The 25,000-nt window shown below is 41.3% G+C and overlaps 1 protein-coding gene across 1 annotated transcript in view; it reads left to right on the forward strand.

Moving 5' to 3' along the window:
* Positions 1–25,000, forward strand: part of LOC108431680 (carbohydrate sulfotransferase 8) — a 312,403-nt gene that overhangs the window by 45,674 nt on the left and 241,729 nt on the right. Inside the window, exon 2 of the mRNA XM_037540109.1 lies at positions 20,523–20,703. Within this exon, the coding sequence (XP_037396006.1) occupies positions 20,529–20,703 (175 nt within the window). The 5' untranslated portion in view covers positions 20,523–20,528. The remainder of the gene's footprint in view (positions 1–20,522; positions 20,704–25,000) is intronic.

The raw sequence follows: 25,000 nt of genomic DNA on the forward strand, positions 1-25,000 counted from the left end.
GGTAGTAGATGTAGAACATGGTGGGACGAGAGTCAATGTGAATGTTAAGCCAGATAGCAAACCTACTGAAACAGCCGCTTTCAGTGGAACAGTTTTCATTTTCGCCCTCAAAAGCTGTCGGCATCTGAGAGAGTGAGGGCTCAGTGGGTAGATACATGTTCACTGGTGTTCAGGTGAAATGTCTACAGTGGGGCTATGGAACTTGACTACCTGGCACGCCTCCTGCTGGCGTGTGTGTGTGTGTGTTTAGCACCTTGCCAACTATTTTATTGTTAGCAAGCTGTTTCAACATCTCCAGCTAACATGGCTAATGCAGTGTTTTTGTAATAGTTATGTTCACCAGATGTTACTGGACTCTGATGCTTTGACAGCATTTTTCCACACAACACTTATATCCTTTTGGACTCCAGTGTTGTTGTGTCGTTGGTTCTCCAACCATTCTGGACCAATTTTGGCCACTGTGACAAACATACAGTGAAACTCCTTTCTGTGGTGAGCTGAAGTGATTTGAACGCCAGTGTTTCTGAAGGTAAACCTCTCCTTAAGGCAGGAGGTCAGTCCAATGTTCAGCTTCTTTGTTCAGTGAGGTTCTCCTTGATCAGCTACACATACTTCGTCTTCTCACAGTGGAAGGATGGACAGAAACACCTGTGGATGTTTTCAGATCTGAAGCAGCTTGATTTTCTCCTATCTTTCAAAGATGAAAGCTTAGAGTGCCGTTTGTCTTGTGGGTGATAGTGTTGGTGGTCTAGCGGTCTTGATAACTGCTAACATTGTGTTTCGGTGATTCAAAATAACATTATGCAGTGTGACGCTTTCTTAAAGATGTGATTATAACTTCATTGATGGGATTTTCACTGCTGCAGTGGCAGGTCAGATTTAAATCTCAGTAAGCACCAGTACTGCACCAGTATGGGTGCCTAGGAGCGTGTGGCTTCAGGCTGACCCACTAGCTCTGTTCCCAGGGCAAAACAGATCTTGAAAAGTGGCCATAATAAATCAATTATTATACAAGCACACCAAGAGGGCTCTTGAACACACTTAGGGAAAATAAGCAGGGGCTAAAGTCCCTTCGGTGTCTATCTGCGCAAATGTTTCTTTCATTATGGCTTTTGGCTTTGACTCCAGAATACTGGATTTGCAAGGAAGCAATGCCAAGGAACCTGGAGTGTAGAGCCTTTATCAACCAGCAGTTGTTATACTAATCTTTATCATCAGTCTCATTTGTAAATGATGCTGCAACTCTGTAGAAATTCCCTCTTATAGAGATGGGAGAGAAAAAGTCAGTGGTAATTCATTAGCAGCATAGTGGGTTTGTCACGATTGGCCCCTCCCTGCCCTTGATTGTTCTCAGCTGTGTTAACCACCTGTGTCTTGTTTACCCTCATTGTTCCTGCATTTAAGCCCTGTGTTTTCCCCTGTTAGTTTGCTGGTCATTGTATTGTATTGTATGGGGTTGTTTCTTCCAGCCTACATTGTGCTTCTAGCCTGTGTTCATTTTTGTCATGTTGGCTCTGTGACCCTGGACTGTTTAGACCCTGAATATGGATTTGCCCCTAATAAATCTGGCTTCTCTCAGCACATGCATCCGCCTCATCATCGCTCCTTGGCATTACAGGGTTGGGCAGGGTTTGCACAAGCTCTGTCCAATTACAAAAGGACTGGGGGAAGCAAAAGTAACTATTTCATTTTCTGTGCTGCCCCAGTGTTTGGAAGCTGGATGAAACTTCATAAAACAGCTTTTATGTTTTTTATTTCTCTTCTAAGTGAAGAGCACAGATGTGGATGCAGATGCCAGACCAGGTTGTTGGAATATTCCTTCAAATTGAAGGTATTTACCTCTATATTGGAGGAAGCATATAGACTTCACAACCCTTTATCCGAACAGTCCTCTTCCATTTTTGAAAATATGAGGCCACAGTAGTGAAGGAAAACAGCAATAAGCCACATATTGGAGTCACATATTGTTCTTTGAATAACCTACGCATGAATTCCTTGGGTGATCTCCGCTGGACTTCTCCTGCCGTCATCTGGAGGAAGATGATGTTGTTGAGTCTGTAATCCCAAAGGAAATCTGCCTTGGAGTGCCTATATTTGGACCACTTCACCTTCATAAAATTGAAAGTCCACCTGTATCTTGTATTTGCAGTACATGAGCATCTCTCTCTCTCTCTCTGTGTCTTTCTCTCTCTTTCTTTACTTCACTCACTGGTTTTAGTTTTAGTTAAAGTCTCTTGGCTGCAGATTGAATAAGCTTTCATTTCCTGACAATCAAGACTCAAAGAACTGACAGGCAGACAAAACTCTCAGCGGAAGCCTTCACGTTTCTGTTCGACAGTAATTTAGGTCTTAGACGTCCTGAATAATGGCGCTGTAATCTGACGCAGGATGGTGCACCTTGATTTCACGCTGCTTGATTTGAACCTGCAGCTTTGAACGTGAGCCTTGTTGTTGTTATCAAACAATATCTTAGAACTTAAACCTATAACTCCATAAATGTAAATACTGAGGAAATTGCAAAATGAGCTCCTGAGATCCACTCATCAAAATCCACTCATTAGCTGCGTCCGTGGATTAGAAAGATCCAGGAAAGCAATATTTTGAACTATATATTCAGATGCTGTAACTGGACTTGCTAAAATGTTGGAAAGTGTATAGCTTTAACTTGTCTGAGTTAGCAGTTATTAACTCAGTTGTGCAGAAACTTAACCCCTTGAGTCATAGGTTTTATTAGTTTTATTACACACTCCTATAACCTAAGAATAGCTCCATTAGTTTGCACTGACGTTCCTGTAGTTACTGAGTAATAAGGCTTGATATGCAATAAACCTGGATCATTAAGGGATTAAATAAGGAGGCTAGCTCAAATGAGGCCAGGAAAACTGTAAACAATACACCAAAGCACAGTATCATATTCATTGCTGTTGGAACAAAACCGTGTATCTCCATTTCAGTTTTTGACATAATATGAAAATGCAAGTCTCATGATGAAAGGGCCAAAAGACATGGTCCAAAATGTCTTGGAAAAAGTCTGGTTCCACTGACTTACATAAAAAGGCAAGTGTGTTTTTGTCTTCTACTTTAAAGTCAATACACCTTAAAACTACATCACACAAAACAATACGGAGGGATACTATACAATATGATATAATACAATGCAACACAATGCAATTCCACATAATTATGCTTCAATATAATTTGGCACCGCACACTTTATTGAATCCTATTGGGAAAGTATGAGCACACAAGACAGGAACTGTTGGAAACCAAAACAAATCATACAGGAACATGAAAGAATACAACTAATCAACCTCTAGAGGAAATTTTCAACAGAAACCTATAGCTGTCAATAAATGGAGATAACTGCACTATCCGAAGTATGTTGCACATATTGAATTTTACAATGTGGTTAAATCTTGTCAACCAATCCAAAAGCATTTAAATCACTGAAGAATCTGCGTACGAGAGGCTCTATGACAGAGGTCAAATATCTGCTGCTCCCAGGCCACTAATCCTCAGGCTGGGGCATTGCACTGTCCCAGTTGCAGCACATCGTCATAAAATGAGCCACTGGGAATGCCAGTGCTGGAGATTGTCCCATAAAACCCTGGAATGAAAGTCCTGTCACGTTGCTCGGGGGCTCAGGAGGCGGCCGAACGTGAAAGTTATTGATGAGTCGTGTTTGACATTCCGTCTTGTCTATGTCTCCTCGGCTGTTTAGCCCCTGCATTATCCCTTGCTTGCCAGGAGATCGACAATTACGCCTCTGCGCCTTGCTTCTCTTCCGTTCCCGCCCGCCAAGCCGTCCGAATGGCCGTTGAGTAAACACTAAATAATGCAGAAGCAATTTGGACCGTCCACTGCTTTAGCCTCTGAATGAAATTAAACCGGACGCTTGGAGTGACGGACGGTATTTCAGAAGATTATGCTTGGGCGAGAAGACTGAGGCCCCACCTGTGCTTGATTTGGATCTTGGATAGTCAGAACAAGCCACAATCGACAAAAAAGGCCTGTCACTGCTGATGCCCCTTGCATTTAGCTGGCTGGGTTTGTGTGTATAGATGTCCACCCACCCACAGCCTTTTACTCAAGCAAGCCATTGATTGTTTGTTTATTTTCAGGGTGAATTGGTCAGGTTGCTGGCGGTATTGATTCGGGGGTGTCTGCCATCTATCATGTTAATCTGTATCTATACTGGACACGCAGCAATCTGTCGCAGGAGCTGTCACTACTGCTACACCCAGGATGCATGAGGGTACAGGGGGAGGGGGCAAGGGGTGCAAAAGTCTGTGCCATTTTCAAATACTAAGTTTAAAAAGTACCATATTTGGCTCAATAGTGTTCTGCCCACCCAGAGTGCCATATGCACCATAGCCCCCTATCCAAAGTGCCTGATGCAACACAGGCCATATCTTACCAGATGCCTCTCTCCCAAAGGTAAAACACACCCTGTCCCAAATGCTTAATCTTCCACCTACTCTGTGTACCATTGCCCCACATGTACCACTGACCTCTGTCCTGAGTGCTCTATAAACCGAAGGCCTCTAGCTAAAGTGTTGTTAGCATCATAGCCTTGCTCCCTAAATGACTGAATACAGTATAGGCCCTGCCCCAGGGACCATATACACCATGGGCCCTGCCCCAAGTGCCCTATGTGCCATAGACTCCTCCATATTTAGGCCCTTTCATACATACATACTTATTCTATTGTCCCATACACCATAATCCTCTGCCTCGTATGTGCCATAGGCCTTTTTTGCTCCAAGTGTCCTGTGCACCATAGGCCACTGCCACAAGTACCCTGTGTGCCATAGGCCACTGACCCAAGTGTCCTTTGCACCATAGGCCACTGACCCAAGTGTCCTGTGCACCATAGGCCACTGCCACAAGTACCCTGTGTACCATAGGCCACTGCCACAAGTACCCTGTGTACCATAGGCCACTGACCCAAGTGTCCTGTGTACCATAGGCCACTGCCCCAAGGGCACAATGCTTGTCAAAGCCGTGTCAACAGCCATGATGCTTTATGTGATTTGTCTTTCCATAAAGCATCTATCCAACCTGCTTTCCCCCTCCTACTGTTAGGGTATCTAAAGCAAAGGGACTGGACTCAAACTGTGGCAAATTCAGACTAGAACAGTGTGGCCTGTGAAAAGCAGTCAGTCAACCTCTTCACGTTGCTGATCCTGTGCTTGGTTGTGTCTGCAGTGCATCGCAAGCATGTGCAAACAGAACTCGGCCATGCTGGGTGAAAGCGCTTGCGTGACTTGTTAGCTGTGTGCAGCGAATAGTATTGATTTGCTCTGTTGGAGTACACCTGTCCGTGTGTTCCACTCAAAGTGGAAAAACCACTCAGAGAGAAAAGATAGACAGAGACAGAGTGAGAGAGAGAGAGAGAGAGAGAGATAGAGACTCAAAAGGACAGCCAAGAGAGGACAGAGCATCTAACTTTATATTTTTCACAGGAAGGGTGTTAAAATGCACCATGAAAGCCATTTTATTTTACATTTTTACACCTCAGAAAAACACCACCTGCCCTTTACAATCTTATGAACATTTCAGGGTGAACTGACAGAAGTGCTCTAAAGTGATAATTGCTTTATGTATATTAAATGTCGTGTGTTTTTCTTGTATTTTATTATTTCCCTTGAGGTCCAGTTTTACCATCCGTGGTTACCAAAAAACGTCCTGATCAATTTCCTCTAATTATCTCTTAAATTTTAACAGGCTGTTGCTGTGGCTTTAAGAGTGACTTACGTGAATGACCTCTGCTCTTATTAGATGCCTTGTATTGCAACTCATTCAAAAACAAGGCCTAAACCACTTCTTAGCATGAATGGGGGTGGGGCTAACCTGCTATAGGCTGAATAGGTTGACATATGGTAAATTAATCGACATCACAAACAGGCTGTTGTTGCAGGACCATATAGATTGGATAGCGAATGGTAACTTTGGAAACTTCAACAATGTTTATTTAAAAAGGCAAGGCTTTCAGTGCTTTAGGCCAGGGATCAGCAACTCGTGGGTCTTTTACTGCTTTATTGTGGTTTCGCAGCAAAATTAGATTTTGAGGTAAAAATAAAATAATCCTCATTTGTAGTAAAATAAAGCTCGGCTAGCTGTTCTAACATAGTTTTAACAATACATTAGTTGCATTTATAATCACTACAGCTGGTTTCCTGATATGTTTAATGTGCAAGGAGAAACAGCACTAAAAGTTTCTAAAAAGTCACTGAAGTCCGTTTCTCATTCGCCAGCTTCTTGATCAAATTTCCCTGTTCCACCTTAAATGGTGCAGCAGATACATTCTGGCTCCTCCTTTTAAGGTGCAACAGGATTTTTCTATTAAGAAGCTGGCGAATGAGAAGCTGACTTCAGCCTTGGTAAAAGGCATTTTACAAGAAACTGTTCTGTTTTAGAGGAAAAGGTTCCTGCTAGAGATGCGAGAAAAGCAGCTATAGCTGAGCTAAAGCTTAAAACAGAGCTGCGTTTTCATTTATATCACGTGTTTTTTGTTTATACCAATACATTAGCATGAACTGTGACATATTTACAGCCAAGATGGTGAAATGGACATAAAATGATGGGCAGTCATGGGCTAGAGGTTAGGGAACCGGCCCTGTGACCGGAAGGGTACTGGTTCGATCCCCAGAACAGTACATGACTGAGGTATCCTTGGGCAAGGGACCTGTAACCTCCAACTGCTCCCTGTGCACTGCGGACAGGGCTGCCCACCACTCCGGACAAGTGTACTCACTGCCCCCTAGTGTGTGTGTGCTCACTAGTGTGGTGTTTCACTTCATGAATGGGTCAACTGCGGAAGTGAAATTTCCCTGTTGGGGGACTAATAAGGGTCACTTAATCAAAAGTAGGCCTTCCAAGGTGGTTTGATTTTTGTTGAAAGGACAAAACGGCTCTGCTTAACATTTGGGTTCCTATACAGCCGCTGCTTTGGAGAAGCTTCAGCAGTGATGCATTCTTTACTCCCCTGCGCTTTGTCCGATAGAAACACCAGCAAGAAAACAAATGCAGAACAAACAAATGATCTGTGGAGAAACATCAAACGGCGAGCGATCTCCCAGGGCTGGGATTTGGGCTTTGTTTGTTAATGAAAGTTTAGATTCAGCACCAGAGTCTCCTAATAAAGCGCAGACGCATCGGCGGAGCAGGCGCTTCTCTTACCAGCCTTTTTATCAGCTCACATTAGAGACTCCTTTTTAAGCAAGGGAGGTATAGAAAATCAATTGGAGGGGCTCAAGTACTTTCACTCAGACGTGCGCATGTATGTGTGTGTGCGCATGTGTGTGTATGCGAGCCCGCGTTCCGGTCCGTAGTCTTTGATGCAGCCTCACATTACAACATAATGTATTCCCATTAATAGGCAGTCTGATTGAATACAGCAGTGAAGGAAAACCTGTTTTCAATTTAATTAAATTCTAATTAAGATTATTATGTTCGTCGCTGCAATTACTCCTTTTGAATTTGAATAACGTAATTCATTAGAGGGTGGAATAAAAGAGGAAGCCGTGTGTGGGTGTGTGCTCATACAGACACCTCTGAGTTTTGCCGTGAACTCCAGCTTTGTGTTTAAATGAGCATCTTTAGTGATTGGCCTTCGTAAAGAGGCACACTGCCCTCACTCAAAACAGGCTGACCACCCTGCACTTACCACCAGATCTGGGCAAGTCATTCATTACAAGCTGCTAATTGCTTCTCTCAAACACTAATGGGATTACTTTATTTATTACTTCTTGGAAAAAAGTCATCTCAAAACTTTACTTCTGTGTTACCCTCTAAAACTCTGAACAAAACAAATACCTCCTTATTAACGTATTATATATGACAGATATGCCTATTTATTAACTAATTATCATCCGTAATTGCAGTGATGCCACGGTGTCTCCTTGTTTTTATCAGAGAGCTTGTGGAGAGGAGAACTCCCTCTCTGTAATGCTTTTCTTTAATGATAGAGGGCGCTCCTGAGCAAATTGAAAGGATTAATAGGGATCATTTGAGCAAAATGATAGTTTATAAATGCTTAAACATTTTTAATAAAAGAACCCATTCATATCCTGAACAATGAACTGCATAAAACACGTTAACACTGCTATTATATTGTTAAAAGCTTTTAATCTCAAGTTATGGGAGTTTAAAACGCCGCCTCATGTACTTTCATGAAGTCAATTAGTGAGAAGAGCCAATGAGCTGCTCTGGTAGCCAACCAATCAGCCCTCAGCAGCAGTAATGCTAGCGTACCCGTTTGTCGTAGAAAAAAAAAATTCCTTGCTTTTTTAGTGAAATACAATATTTTACTTTCTAAAATGAAAGGAAAGTTATGGACGAGTGATTAGAAACTATTTTAACTTTTCATTTATAGCCCTTTAGCTCATTTGACCTTAATTCATTGAAGACTCACTCATGGGCGCCCTCTGGTGTTTTGCTGTCCTGTTTTGTTATATAATGGGGGAAATAGGAAGAAGCCAGGCTCCTCATAGACTGGGTTTGGTTTTATAACAATGACAATAAAGACCTTGTGAATTTTTAGTTCTTGATATAGAATGCGATAATCAATCACAATAAATCTTTTAAAAGACATGACACCCCAGGACAAGACCCCAGGGTCTTCCTAGGACCCACTGGAGGGATTATATCTCCAAGTTGGCCTGGGAGCAGTTTGGGGTCCCCAGGAATGAGCTGGAGGAAGTTGTGGGGAACAGGGCCATCTGGGACTCTCTGCTCTCTCAACTGCTACCGTGGCCCTATCTGGTTAACGTTAGTGGTTAATGATGATGATGATGATGATGATGATGATGAAGAGACATGACAACTACTCATGGAAAAACAGTCCAAAAACAGCAAGTCTCCAAATAAAATCTGGTCCCCTTTTATGTTAAGCATATTAAGTGTTAAACAATGTAGTTACACATTAACAATACCTGCAGAGAAATGTATTAAAGTAGAATAAATATACTGTACAATATATCTTTTCTTGTGTAATTACTAGTGATGCATTCATACCATTTCTTTCGTTCTGAGTACAAATACGTTCTTAGTACTTGCCGATATAGAGTCCGATACAAAAAGGAGTGCAGTGGATGGATAGCGCAGCCAGTTTGCACTGATGTCCCTGTAGTTACTGAATAATAAGCCTTAGCATATAAAAAAGGGATTTGAAGGGATTAAATCATTTAAATCTAGCTGATTTCAAATGAAGTGCATTAACTAGCTGAGCTACATTATTTACCTTAAATCGAGTAGCGCTGCAGTGGAGAAGAGCTTTAAAAAGTGCTTCTGTGCAGCTGTAAGTAAAGTATGTTTCATAGTTTTGATCCTCAGCTGTCTCTTTAAACACAGTGACAGCAGGAGTCACATTTAAGGCTAACACATCCGAGGAGCTCACATGTGGCATTTTACATCACCAGTAATTACAATGTTCTTGAATATATTGTGTATTTGAATATCAATGTATATTTGTTAGAGGGACTTAATATGAAGTGGGAAATAAAAATTAAATCACTTAGTAATTACTGGATATCTACTATGTGCTACTATGGAATTATTACATGTTACTCTTCATGTACTAAAACATAATTGTTAGGTAAAAACGTGCTTTATGTAGCTACAGTGCTACATTATGTGCTGGATTCTTTCTATGCACAGAAAGGAAAGAGTTACGGTGAAAGAACACACATGCGAGGAACACGGAGAGGTCGGTGGAAGTGTGGACACATGAGGGTTTCGGTGGTTAAAGATTCAGGCTGATTTAGGCTCGTTTTAAACCTGCATCTGATACAAATTCTGGCTTAATGTCTTAAAACCCATACCATAAACGAGTTCAGAGTCTGCGTGCATGTTTGTTTTCATATTAAATATGTATAAGTCATGTTGCTTTTTTAATGTTTTAATACCTTGGCAACAACAAATCTCTATGGCAACATCTTCTGAGTAATATTGCAGAGAAATGAAGCTCAGCTTTCATCCTTACATGCACCTCTTTATCATCTGTCAATCTGTCTCTCCTATTTGTCTGTCTGTCTGTCTGTCTATCTCTATGTTTGTCTTTCTCTCTGTCTATCTCTGTCCATCTGTCTATCTCTCTATTTATCTCCCTGTCTGTCCGTCTGTCTATCTCTCTATCTATCTCTCTGTCTGTCTGTATATCTCTATGTTTATCTATCTATCTATCTATCTATCTGTCTGTCTGTCTGTCTGTCTGTCTGTCTGTCTATCTATCTATCTATCTATCTATCTATCTATCTATCTATCTGTCTGTCTGTCTGTCTGTCTGTCTGTCTGTCTGTCTGTCTCTCTATTTATCTCCCTGTCTGTCCGTCTGTCTATCTCACTATCTATCTCTCTGTCTGTCTGTATATCTCTATGTTTGTCTGTCTGTCTATCTATCTATCTATCTATCTATCTATCTATCTATCTATCTATCTATCTATCTCTCTATCTGTCTGTCTGTCAGTGTATCCGTCGGTCCATCCGTCTGTCTGTCATGCGGTCTTATTATTACCTATTAATGAGACCTGGTTTGGCACACACAGTTAGCACAGTGCTAATTGTGCCCATAGCTGTGTGTAGAGCTGTGAGTTGACTCTCTAACTCCTCCAGTCACAAGAGGTCACATAACTGGCCTGCGGCAAGTTTAGTCTAACATCTTTGCTATTTCTTTAGTCACCGCGGCAGCGGCAGTAGCGTGAAACGGCCAGGTTGTAGAGAGGTGTGCTTTCACTTCTCCACATCCTACCAGGCCTCTCCAATTAAGGCCCAGTGGGAAGCTTATAATTAGGAGCTGAGTTGCTCAAGGAAACTTAATTACTGGAAGTAATGGAAATTGTCTAATAACAGTTCAGAATTAACGTCCCCAATTTCTCACATGAATTCTGCTGACAATAATCTCATGTTTGCACAAGCTCAGGTAAGTGATTTAAGTGAAATTATCTGGCCAAGGCATGCTTAGTGTCTGAGGTATTGGAAGCCTTTTCCCTGCCACAATGCCGGAGTCAGTAACGGATCATCCTAGGACCCACTGGAGGGATTTTATCTCTAAGTTGGCCTGGGAACGGCTTGGGGTCCCAGGGAATAAGCTGGAGGAAGTTGCGGGGGACAGGGTTGTCTGGGATTCTCTGCTCTCCCAACTGCTACCATGACCCTATCTGGACTAAGCAGTTAATGATGATGATGATGATGATGATGATGATGATGATGATGACCATGTAAATGTGGATAGCAGAGGCAGGAACGACAAAAAACACAAAGTGGCACTGAGATGATAAAAATACTACTTGGTTACGAACTGCATGCCTAAGTCTTGACATGCTGGCTGAAAATGCATGAAGTTGTAAAGTGCTATGCACAGGAAAGCACAGGAAAGGACAGGGGAACGGACAGGATACTAAGACTGGGCATGAGACTGGATAACGGGCTGGACGGGAGACTGGACACTGGACTGAACATGGGACTGGGTAGGAAATGGGACGAAGGATGGGATGGGATATGGATTATGAGGCTAGACAGGAGACAAAATGTGAGGCGGGACTACGGGCTGGACAGAAGAGGAAACGTGACAAGACTGGAGACATGATTTTGGAAGGAAGTGGAATGAGAACAGAAGACTGGACTGGAGAACAAAGAGGAAACTGGACCTGAGACAGGACAGCAGATAGCAGATGAGACAAAGGACTGGACTAGAGACTGGACAGTGGGACAGACAGGCGACTGAACGAAAGACTGGGTAGGAGGCTGGACAAATGGCAGAACGGGAAAGGGATTTAACACAGACAGGGTCACTGGTACAGGGACAGACACATGAACAGGAATGGGTACCAAAAGACCAGACACAAAAACAGGAATGCTGATGGAGACTGGTACAGGGATATACATGGTTATAGGGAAGGAAACAAAACTATGGAGTGGAGATTGGGCAAACACAGAGGGAAACACAGAATTGAGATCAGACTGAGGAGGGAGCTGGAAGTGTGGTCTGGCAGGGACTGGAACAAAGCAAGGTCCATAAAGGCCTGGCTGGGTTTGGTGTGGTAGAACTTGACTTGACTTGAGCCTTGACTTCAACCCCATCAAACACCTTTGGGGTGAACTAGAGCAGAGATCGTGAGCCAGGCCCTCCACATCATTGTCTGGCCTCACAAATGCTCTTCTGGATGAATGAACAAAATTTCCCACAGTCACTCCAAAATCGTGTAGAAAGCTTCCCAGAAGAGTGGAAGCTGTTACAGCTGTAAAGGAGGACAAACTCCATAATAATGCCTACGGATTTAGAATGGGATGTCATAAAAGCTCCAGTGGGTGTAATGTCTGGGTGTCCCAATACTTTTGTCCATGTAGTGTGCATTAGCTTTCTAGCTCTGTGGTGGAATAAAAAAACCCACATGTCCAGCAGCTTCTCCGCTCTTTCAGCTGGAATTGGCAAGAATTCTGATCAGGATCTGGTTGTATATGATTACAACTGATCCTAGATCAGCACTCAGATACGCTCACAGCTTCTCTTCTCTCAATATTCCAGCCCATTTCCCAAAGTAAATGCTGCATCACGCTGTGACAGCCTCCCTAACGAGCCCCACCAGATAGTGAGCCTAGTCTGCACTTGAATTTTAATATGCTCACATAATCAAATATAATTATGCGCCATCGCCCCACGCGCACAGCCGTACTTTCTTATACAATCAGCACTTAAAGGAACTCTTCAGCAAAAATACTAATATTGCTAATAGTGCATTAAAGCTAGTAAGAGCTCAGTCTTCATCCTGACATAGAAGACTGGGATTATGTTATGTTTATGGCCTTGATTTCCAGGCAGTGCTACCACATGAATAGTGTCACCGTGTAATGTAATGGTAATTGCCCTGTTCAGAGAAAGTGTATCAAATATAACTGTGATGAATTAGTAAACATGCAGATGTAGCAGTTCTGGTTTATACATTTGACCTACAAATGTCTGAGCAAGTGGAGAAAACCTTTCATGAGATAATGGATTCTGAGTGATCTGCAGAGAGACAACTAAGACAAGGCAAAATACACTGACAGGCACTTTATTAGAAACACCTACCTTGTGCTTCCACTCACTGGCCACTTTATTAGAAACACCTACCTTGTGCTTCTACTCACTGGCCATTTTATTAGAAACACCTACCTTGTGCTTCTACTCACTGGCCATTTTATTAGAAACACCTACCTTGTGCTTCTACTCACTGGCCACTTTATTAGAAACACCTACCTTGTGCTTCTACTCACTGGCCACTTTATTAGAAACACATACCCTCTATTCCACTCACTGGCCACTTTTTTAGAAATACCTGCCTAGTACTTTCACTCACTGGCCACTTTACTGGAAACACCTACCTTGTGCTTGTACTCACTGGTCATTTTATTAGAAACATCTATGTTGTGCTTCCACTAAGTGGCCACTTTATTAGAAACATATGCCTTCTATTTCCACTACTCCCACTCACTGGCCACTTTATTAGAAACACCTACCCTCTATTTCCACTACTTCCACTCAGTGGCCAGTTTATTAGAAACACATATCCTCTATTTCCACTACTTCCACTAACTGGTCACTTCATTAGAAACACCTGCCTAGTACTTTCACTCACTGGCCACTTTAATGGAAACACCTACCTTGTGCTTGTACTCGCTGGTCATTTTATTAGAAACATCTATGTTGTGCTTCCACTAAGTGGCCACTTTATTAGAAACATCCACCCTGTACTTCCTCTTCTTGGCCACTTTATTTGAAACCTTGTACTTCATTAGAGTCACTTTGTTCATTAAAGCTCAGCTTTTTATATACACTGTAACATGTTCAATACGTCAGTGTTCCTTGCTTTGTCAGCTGCCCAACACCACAGTCTTATTGCTTTTCATGTTTGGAAATACCACAGTTCGGGCTCTAAGCGCCGAAATATCTGAGATACGTAACATCGCTTGGTGTTGCCTTCATAGGAACGTTTCAAACACAATCACTGTCGTATGATGTAAGACTAGGTTTAAAAATATAAAACCTTCCAGACTGGTTATGTGCTCATGTGCTAATTCGCCTTAATTTCTCCAGCTGCAGCGCTACACCCATTCAGAGAGGATCACGCATGTATGAGTGAATACAGATCTTTTCAACTGAAGTATGAAATGAATGAAGCTGAATTAATCATGATGTTACTGAAATGGAACTGATTTGAATGAAAGGTAAGCATTTGCTTGTTGAAGGTATCATTAAATGATGACTAAGTGATCAATGAATGATCACATGTTTGTTCCTATACTGATAGCAGCCCTCCTATTAACGCTGTCTGTCTGTTTGAGCTGTTTTGTAGGTTTATTAGGTTTTCGTGGCCTGGATGTTTGCAGGAGGTTTGAGAAGACCAAGGAATGGGAGATCTCTTTGGGGTTCATTGACTTGAGGCAACAATGTGAAACTTAGATAGATAGATAGATAGATAGATAGATAGATAGATAGATAGATAGATAGATAGATAGATAGATAGATAGATAGATAGATAGATGGAGATTGTATCTCAGATATTGTTGGAAGTTGGTGATGGGAATCAATCTGAAGTATTGGTTATGGTAAAACAAACAATAAAATCCTTTTTCTTTTTTAGCCCTGAAATGTCATGCATGTATCTGTCCATCATGAATGTGTTTAAAAACACGTTTTAGGCCTAAATATCCTCAGAAGGATTGTAAAATGACGTGTCACTGGGTAGCATATCTGGAGCCACTTCATGTAATGACAATGCGTGAGGGTGCTTTTAGCTGCTTTGGATGTCCGGTTCCTACAACACCACTGTGAATAATTCTGACTCACAAGTCAGGTGAGTCAAAAGTCAAGTTTCTCTTGAATGCCTTTTTTTTTTAACTATTTTTTTATTGAAAAATTGGTGGAGTGCCCCTTTAACTTATTTCAAATTTTCAAAGAAAACCCGCTCGTTTTTAAGATGTGTCCCCAAACTTTTGACAGACAGCAGAGTGCACCTACCTCTGCTGACTCCACTGACTCTGCACCTCCAGAGTTCAGCAGCACTCAGTCTGATTATTATCTCTAATCTCGAATCACTCGGCCCACGTTTATCTGATCTGAGGTCAGCGGCTGGTGCAAATAAGGACAATTAGCTCTGGACCGCTTCAGATTAATGAGCCACTGCCGCCACGCCTGTCCGTCAAACTCCCTCCCAGCCATTAGCTGATTGACTGGCCGCTCCATATGCATCTGTGTCTCTTTGTCAATATTCATTCACCTCCAGCACGAGGCAGATTTGCTAAATCGCTAAGCTGTGCAGCGTAATGGAATGATTCGATTGCCTCTTTTTTCTCCACGCAGAGTGAAAGAGATGAAATTATTATTATGATCTGCAGAGCAGGCTGTGGACGGCGAGAGGCGAGATGTTTGAGCTGGTACTGATGATCGTGCAGGCCTCTGGAGTCTGGAGTCTCTTTCAGGACTGATCAGGGCAAGGCATGGGATTAGGAGATGTTTCTCTTTAAGCTGTATGAAGAGTGAGAGTTAGCAGGCTACACGTCCATGTGCACTTTTTCTCACCATGCAGGATCTCTGATATATACACTCACCAGCCACTTTATTAGGTAAAGGGCTAAAAGGTTGGAGCCCCTTTTGCCTTCAGAACTGCTTTAATTCTTCGTGGCTCACTTTCAACAAGGTGTTGGAAACGTTCCTCAGAGATTCTGGTTGGTTATTTGAGTTCCTGTTGTCTTTCTATCATCTGGAACCAGTCTGCCCGTTCTCCTCTGACCTCTCACATCAACAAGGCATTTTCGTCCACACAACTGACCGCTCACTGGATATTTCCTCTTTTCCTGACCGCTCTCTGTAAACCCTAGAGGTGGTTGTGCGTGAAAATCCCAGCAGATCAGCAGTTTCTGAAATACTCAGACCAGCCCGTCTGGCACCAACAACCACGCCACGTTCAAAGCCCCTTAAATCCCCTTTCTTCCCCGTTCTGATGCTCGGTCTGCACTTCAGCAAGTTGTCTTGACCACCTCTACACGCCTAAATGCAGTGAGTTGCAGCCGTGTGATTGGCTGATTAGCTATTTGTCTTAACAAGCAATTGCGTGTGTGTATATATCACTGTTAAATTAAAGTAAAGCAGGTTTTTTCCTTCTCCTGTAAAGTTCCCATCTTAGAGATACGAGGTTTTGTTCAACAAATATATCTGACTCTCTGACTATATTGACAAAAGTATTCGCTCGTCTGGCTTCACACGCATATGAAATTGAGTGAGATCCCACTCAATCCATAAGGCTTAATATGATGTCAGCTCACCCTTTGCAGCTATAACAGCTTCAACTTTTCTGGGAAGGCTTTCCACAAGGGTTAGGAGTGTGTTTTTGGGAATTTTTGACCGTTCTTCCAGAAGTGCATTTGTGAGGTCAGACACTGATGTTGGACGAGAAGGCCTGGCTCACAGTCTCCGCTCTAATTCATCCCAAAGGTGTTTTGTTGGGTTGAGGTCAGGACTCTGTGCAGGCTAGTCAAGTTCTTCCACACCAAACTGGCTCATCCATGTCTTTATGGACCTGCTTTGTGCACTGGTGCTCAGTCAAATATGTTGAAAGAACCTGAACTTTTCAATGGGCCGTCATTTCATTAAAAACATATTTCTCTGCTATGGACAATAACACCTTAACACTAAGCCACTTTAATAACACAGTCACTCAAGTCACTTTAAAATGTGTACTGACTCTCAAAACTCTCTAAAATGTGTATTGTCTCTATATTTTGTGCATATTTCACTGTATTTTGCGTATATTTCCTCTAGCCTTTGTGTATATTTAATATATTTAAATTTTTATTGATTTATTTTTTTATATGTATGCATACATATATGTGTGTGTGTGTGTGTGTGTGTGTATATATATATGTCTTCTCCCTCGCGGGGGGGTGCTGGAGCCTATCCCAGCGTCATCGGGTGGAAGGCAGGAGACACCCTGGACAGGTCACCAGTCCATTGTAGGCCATATATATATATTTTACTTACTTATTTTCTGTAGAGTGATTACCTGAGCCTCACCATGAGCATTAATGTCTTGACATGTTGTGCAAATGACAAATAAACTTGAAACTTGAAATTTAAATGCATGGCCAGGCCACCACAACAAATCTAACCCACCAGTAAGACAGTAAGATGGAAAAGAAGAGGCCTAAAATCTAAAATGTCATTACATCTGCAGTTAGCCTTCGTTACTGGTGGTGTAAAAGCACATGCATCTACAATTAGAGAACAACTGTCCAAATTTGACCTACATGGGCGGTGCGCCAGGATGAGGCCTTGTGGTCTGAAAAGAACAACGGGGCCAGACTGAAGGTTGCTAACAAGTATCCAAGCAAGGACCTGAACTTCTGTAACAATATGCTATGGACAGAGGAGTCAAAGGTAAAGTTGTTTGGCCGCAGTACCAGACATCATGTTTGTTTGGCAAAAACCAAAGACAGAATTTGATTAGAAGAACCAAATGTAGAGCATTGTGGTGGAAGCATTATAGCTCGGGGCTGCTTTGTTGCTTCAGGGCCTGGCCAACTTCCAGTCATAGGACTGATTATGTTTTCCCTTTCATACCAGAGAGAGCTCGAGGAAAATTTGGGGCCATCTGGAAAAAGTTATAGAGAGTGACCTTCCAACAAGATAATGATCCCAAATATACAAGTAAATTCACCAAGGAATGACTCACAAGGAAGAACTGGAAAACATTTGGGTTGTTTAGGTCCATAAGTTTATGGAATGGCCCAGTTAATGCCAAAATCAGAGTGTCATTGAAATGATTTGGGGGAGTTGAAACAGGTGGAACATAAAAATAAAAAAAAGTCAAACACTGCAAATTTCAAAAGATACTTCATGGAGGATCAGGCAAACATTTCTCCCAGTTGATACCATAAACTGGTATACAGTTGACCTACATGGATGGTGCACCAGGAGGAAGCCTTTGCTGCAAGACTAAAGTTTGCTAATGAATATCTAGGCAAGGACCTGGACTTCCATAATAATATGCGAAGGACAGATGACAGACAAAGACAGAGTTGTTTGGCCATAGTACCAAAGGCCATGTTCATGTTCAAGACAGCCTTTGATCAGAAGAACCTCATACCAGCTGTAAAGCATGGCGGTGGAAGTGTTATAGCTCGGGACTCCTTTGGCCTGGTCAACTTCCAACCACAGAACTGGCAATGAGTTCTCGTTCATAGCAAAGAGCGCTGATCTGGCGCACCAGCGACTTTTGCAGTGAATTCATACTGTAAAGACATAAGAAACGACAGCGTTTGAGATAAGCTGAGCATACTTACAGATGAAATACAGCCCACTGTACTAACAACTGCACCGAGTCATAAAGGATTAACTCAGCGCAAAGTGCTTTATTCAGTGAAACAGGTGAATTATATCCACTTCACGGTGCCGTGTCTATAGCATAATCAGCGTGTCGTCCTTTCCGCAGCTGTGCAGATCCTTTTCATTATGTCCTTTTCATTAGGACAGCGTCTGAGCGAGCGCAGAGCTGCTGGGGTTTACTGTGAAGCGCAGCAGAAAAACAGCCAGCAACTTGCTGTCCAAACTCCGCTTCAGCCCTTTTGTGTGATTCCTTTTTTTAATCTTTTTGGATGAACCTCACCTTCATAATAACGCTGCAGTCAGAGTTATCCAAACTCCTCTCCCTCCTGAATCAGAACGGAAGTCAACACAATTATCAGAGGTCGCGAGGGTCGCAGGGCGTACAGCGGCTCGGCCTGCCTCGGCTAAGCTGCCTCTCAATTCAGACTAGATAAGTTCATTTTGTGAGAGAGGAAAACGTTTTTTTTATTCTGGGTGTTTAGAATTCACCTGCTGTGCCCACTGAATCCCCGCAAAACGAAGAGCTACTGAACAACGCTGCACTACTGCTAATAACAATGACCACTACATGGACGTTTATCGCCAGGATTGACTCTACTTTAGTTTTTTGACAAATTGTCTGAAAAGGCTTAAATATTTGGAACACTTTAAGATGATTCAGACTTTTGACCTGAGGTGTTATTGTTCATTGCCTTTTACTGTGTTGCCATATTTTGGTCATATTTGTGCAAATAAGAGTTAAAATACCTTCTAAGTGTGTATGCATTTTAAAAATATACATTTACTTAAATAGTAATATTGCTTTTTATTAACATATTTATAGGTCTGGTAAAAAGAAAAGACAAATTTTACTGAAAATTACTTTATTTATATTTGTCATTTGTATTATCTTTACAGCTGTGTAAAAATACAGAATATTACTGTATTTTAATTGCAGCTTATTATGCACAACAACGCTACATCACAGTAATATTGTATACCTGTTATTTACTGTTAATATTGTACAGAAAACTACTGTGAAGATAACGCGACTAGCAACCAGTAATTTCCTGTAATTTTACAGTGGAACAACATTATGTCTATTACTTTTACCACTACTATGATGAGTACTTATAGCAACTTTTATAGCAATTATAATAGCAACGAACCTATTTTCATTGTGAAATTATGAATTATTCAGATAATTGCAATCTAAATTTATTTGATACCAGACTATTTGCATAAAGCTTTACTGGAAATTAAAACATGATTTGTAAATCCTAATTTTACAAAACAAACTGTACAAAGACAAGATCTTTGTGTTGTTTTACTTCATCAATTTCATGGTTTTCTGTAAATTTAGGCCCATTGTAATATTGATGCCTGCAACATGTGCCAAAAAAGTTGGGATAACAGGAATTTAAGACTAGAAACTGTTGTGAAATGTAAAAAAAAAAGTAGCATAGTCAAGGATGGGTACAAAAGGGGCACCCAGGAAAGGCCGATTCCTTTATGAGTAAGGGTGGGTCAAGATATAAAAATAATAATCATTGTTCTTTTTGAAAGTGAGATTTGTAGTATTTAATATTGATTAGTAGCAAGACAAATTACTACTACTACTACTATTACTGCTACTACTACAACTACTACTACCACTACTATTACAACAACTACCACTACTACTATTACTACTACTATCATTACTGCTACTACAACAACAACAACTACTACTACTACGTTTACTACTACTACTATTACTATTACTATTACTACTACTACAATTACTATTATTACTACTACTAAATTACTACTACTACTACTACTACTACTACTACTACTTTTACTACTACTACTACTACAACAACTACCACTACTACTATTACTACTACTATTATTACTACTACTACAACAACAACAACTACTACTACTACGTTTACTACTACTACTATTACTATTACTATTACTACTACTACAATTACTACTATTATTACTACTACTACAATTACTACTACTACTACTACTAATAATAATAATAATAACAATAACAATATTACTACTACTATTACTACTATTGCTATTACTAATACTACAACAACTACTTCTACTACTACTACAACAACTATTACTACTACTAACAGTAATAATAGTAATAATAATAATGTTCTTTCTGTTTCTCTTTCAGTGTGTTATGCTCTGGGCAGACTGTAAAGTCCTGGATGCTATGAGGGTCAGACGGAGATCCCGGGGGGCCGCCAGGAAGCTCTCTTGCTCCTTCTGGTTCCTGCTACTGTTTGGGGCAGGGGGTCTGCTGCTCTTCATCCACCTGCAGGACCTTTCCGACATGGTGCAACAGCAAGGACCAGGTCAGTAGACCAATTACATCATTGCTCATTGCTTTTGGTACAGTGAATTTAAACAGCGGACCACCGGAATATGGAAGGTGGAGGGAGCCTCGTTAACCAGCTCACTCACATTTCGCTCAAGCAAATCGTTTCAGTAAATCTGGACTCATGCCATTTCCACCTCTGAAGGAATGACAGCGGCTATCGCTCCTCATTAAACCTTGGCAAACATATGCGCTCTGCATTCTCTGCTGTACTGAGCTTTATTACTTCTTGAGCGGCGTTCGAGCGGACCTTTGGGCCGTGGCTGTTACACTGGCGAAGTGAACTCTTATAGCGTCTATATCATCAATGACGGAGCTAAATTGCGGATGGTGGTGCATTGTTCACTGCGTTATTGCTCAGGGTCAGTTTCTGACACAAATGGAGCTCCCACTGCTGTTCGTAAGTGGCGGCCTGCTTTATTTTCTATGGAGCTGCATTGTATTCAGGCACACCTGCACCTGCAAACAAGTGGGAAACGGTAAACAACTATTCTTTACACACCAGTATGACAGCCACGATGTGTAGAACGAGGGCAATGCTGTGGGAGTCGTCTCCATGCACCTGTCCCATCATTACCGGCTGTTTTCAGCAGTTGTGAACGTCAGTGTTAAAGTAAAGGCCACTGTAAATGGTCAGGTGTTGCCCTTGCCATGGTACTGACCACAAAGTAAAATGAATACAGGCAGGTTCATGCAGTATATAGTGTCCGCAAGAGATAAGACTCAAAATCCTCAGTTATGCAGCTTAGTCGTTGGCCTACATCATAACAGTAACACTTTCTGTGAATGTCACATTTGTAAGCCTCTGTAAACACATTTATAAGATGTTATAATGCATTCATAAGGCATTATAAACATGGTTATAAATATTTATAAAAATGAATTACACTGCATGACACTTTACAGCCATGTTTATTATACATTATGAATTGTTTATATAATGCATTATAAGCAGTTTCAATGAGATGTTATACTGTCAGTGCCAAAAGAAGTCAGTCCCAGCTAGGAGAGCGTAAAATAAAGACAAATATTTAATATGTATGTATAAAATATTTTATTTAAGAGACTTCCAGCATTTTATTTGATTTCTCCCCACTGGTGCAGACAAATACAACTTATGAGCTCTTATAACTTGTTATGAACAGTACTTTAGTAGTTAACAACTCATAATGCATAATAAGCATGGCTGTAATGTGTAATGCATTTTTATGAATATTTATAGTCTTGTTAATGATGCCTTATGAATGAATTATGACATGTTATAATCATATGTATAGATGCTTTTAAAGGTGACGTTCATAGAAAGTGTTACCATAATAACTTCTTGTTTTGCTGTCTAATTTCATAATTCCATAATTCAGTTCATAGCTACTGAACTGCATCATCGTTCTGTACGGACTGGGGTGGAAATGGGCTGGAACACTGTTCCAGGAGTAAAAGTGGCTCAGATCTTGAGAACTCCTTTTATAAAACTAACCGTGGACTGTTGTTTTTATCAGTTCTAAATTGTGTTCATGAAGCAAAATGTCCATTGACTGCCCCTCAAGTTTAACCTGAAGCCCTTTCAGCTTTTAGAAAGTCATGGATACAGCAGGGTCCAGCCCACCTCCATGGTGTGTCAGTGAACCATGTGTGTGGAACTTCAAGGCAGCCAAGAAACTCCTTAATTGGTCATTAAAGTGGTGTTTCACTTCATTTCTTGGCAGCATTGGTTTATAAATAGTCTCAATATAATTAATAGTGTTTAATGATTTGTATGTTTATTGTTGAAATTTTCAGTCAGTGGACAATTTTAAATATTAATATGCAAATAATTTTGCATATTAATATAAGGTGTTGTAATAACTGATACCAAGCTAGCCTGTTAGTGTCAGCCCTTCTATGCAAGCTCAGTGTCTGAGTGTCTTTACAATCCGGATCACATCATAAAGGAGGTCGTTTAGCATATTTATGTTGCTTTGACATTTAATTATTTGCTTCGTCGTCTCTTTTCTTGTTAGAAAGCTTGTGTGGATTCCTGCTGTTTCGTTGCAAGTTAGTGTAGAGATTGTCGATACATGTTGGAAACATTCAGTGATATTTTTTAAAGAGTCAGTTTGACGTTGTTGCTGCCTCTAGAAACAGAAGGATGGAGTCTGCACTTCTGACACATGTCTGTTTGTTTTCATGGAAAAGTGAGAAAGCCATGGGAAAAAAAATGATAATATAAAATATATAAATAAAACAAAAATAAATTTTATATCAAATTCAAATCATAATAAAATATCCTCTGTTCTACTTACACACAAATAAGACATGGATTGAAAGTTTAAATTCTGCACTTAATTATTACTTAAGAAATAATCAGTGGTGACTACTGTGACTACCCAGGCCTTCGGTTTAGGCTGTCAATGCCAGAACTTCATCTTTCCAATAATGCACATTGTTGTGCATCTATGGGGTTTCAAATATTATGAAAGCACTAAACTAGCAGTGGTACACATGAACAGTTTTTGGCCATTGCACCTTAAAAGACATTCATAGGTTCATTTGAAACTTGTAACACTCATTGTAGGGATTTAGGGCCTGCCTAGGGATTTAGAGCTGCCGCCGCGGTTTTCTGTTCTTAACGACTAACTGAAACTAGTGAGACTGACGTTCAAATCAGTCAGTGACCTATCTAGGACTTCCAGAAAGTCTGAAATAACATTTTTTCTTCTAACATTTTGTCCCATTGTAAATCAAACGTGATGTGTTGATCCATCTATCAGATCCTTTTAATGCTGGTAGCCAATCTAACATGCAAGGCCTTCTTTTCAGCTCCTGAAGGCCTAACCAATGAGCAAGCTCCCTTGGCTGTATATACCCAGATTGCACAGTCCTGATTTTTCTGTTCATTTCAGGCCTTTTGTTGTCGATATATACAGAACAATGAAACAAGACTATAATAAGTACAGGCTCCTGAGTGGCACCACCGTCTAAGCGTTGGCCGTGTCATCAGGAGATTGTGAGTTCGATCCCTGGTGATGCTGCAGCCGTCCGTAGCCAGGAGTCCAAGAGAACTGGCCTCGCTCTCTCTGGGTGGGTAGGTTGGCCCCCCTTCTCCCCCCATCACACAACGTAATGCTAGTGGGTGCAGGCGTCTGTTAGCTGACGTAGCAGATCTGGCAGTTGGCGCTTTCCTCCGGGCGCGTTCGTCTGTCCGGTGACGTTGCGCGAGAGGCACTTTGAAAAGATGCGGTGGAGCTTTACAGGTCCCGAAGAAAGCCTGTTTTAGCCTTCGCCCTCCTAACGTTGAAAGCATGGGGTAATTGGGGGAGACCTAAATAGCGGATGGAATCGGAGATGAATAAATTTGGGAGATAGCTGGGTGAAAATTAAAAAATAAATAAATAAATGTAGCCAGTATGATGATTCTAATTCAAAATGAACTAAAACTTCTGGACATGTTCGCTTTTATTTTCTAAAACCTTTTATAAAACAACCCTTCTCTGAAGACGTCCAAGGCCCTTATATGAATTATGTTGTGGAAACTTACAAGCTGCTTTTCTTATCGCTGGGACTTCTAAGGGTTAAACAGAAGGAAAAGTTCTGTTTGTTCCTGAAGTTCAGGAGGAGGAGAAGGAGGATGAAAGATGTTACTAAGACAGTAAGCAGAGCGAGTATCTCTCTGGAAGGTAAGAGGATTTCAGCACTCGGGCTGTGTGTGCGGACAGAGCAGATATGATATGAAAACAGCCGAATCGTTCCGGCTGAGATTGGACAGGTTAGGTGAGGTTTAAAAATAGCATTCAGCTGCTGGACAGTCTGCAGCCTGTGACCCCTGCATCTGAATACACAGGCTTTCCATAACTGCTTTTTAGTTTTGGCTCATACAAACAAACACACAATCATACAGAGGCCTACCTGCTGGTGGGGCTGGAGGACGGCACCTGTAGTAATTTTGGGCCCCCTGAAAATGTCATGTACGGACCCCTTGCCTCACCGTGTTTGCTGTCTAGCCTGCAGCAGGCTGTGAATATGAATATAAGCATCATGAATGCATATCAATTCACACTGCTTCTCAAGTGTAGCATGTTAGCTATCAAAACAAACCTCACGTCTTGACTAGTATAGGACAGATACATTATTCCAAGACTCTTATAGGTCATGAAATCATAAGATTCAGTCATGGAATAATGGATATTTATTCTCTATCCAGGCTGAAAGATACAAGAGTGGCTAAAGAGTTCTTAGCATACATAGTGGACACTTTTACACATAAGTGATTGATAGACCAGGACCACAAAACATGG

This window comes from Pygocentrus nattereri, chromosome 7 (assembly GCF_015220715.1).
Source record: "Pygocentrus nattereri isolate fPygNat1 chromosome 7, fPygNat1.pri, whole genome shotgun sequence".
In the NCBI taxonomy this organism is placed as follows: Eukaryota; Metazoa; Chordata; class Actinopteri; order Characiformes; family Serrasalmidae; genus Pygocentrus; species Pygocentrus nattereri.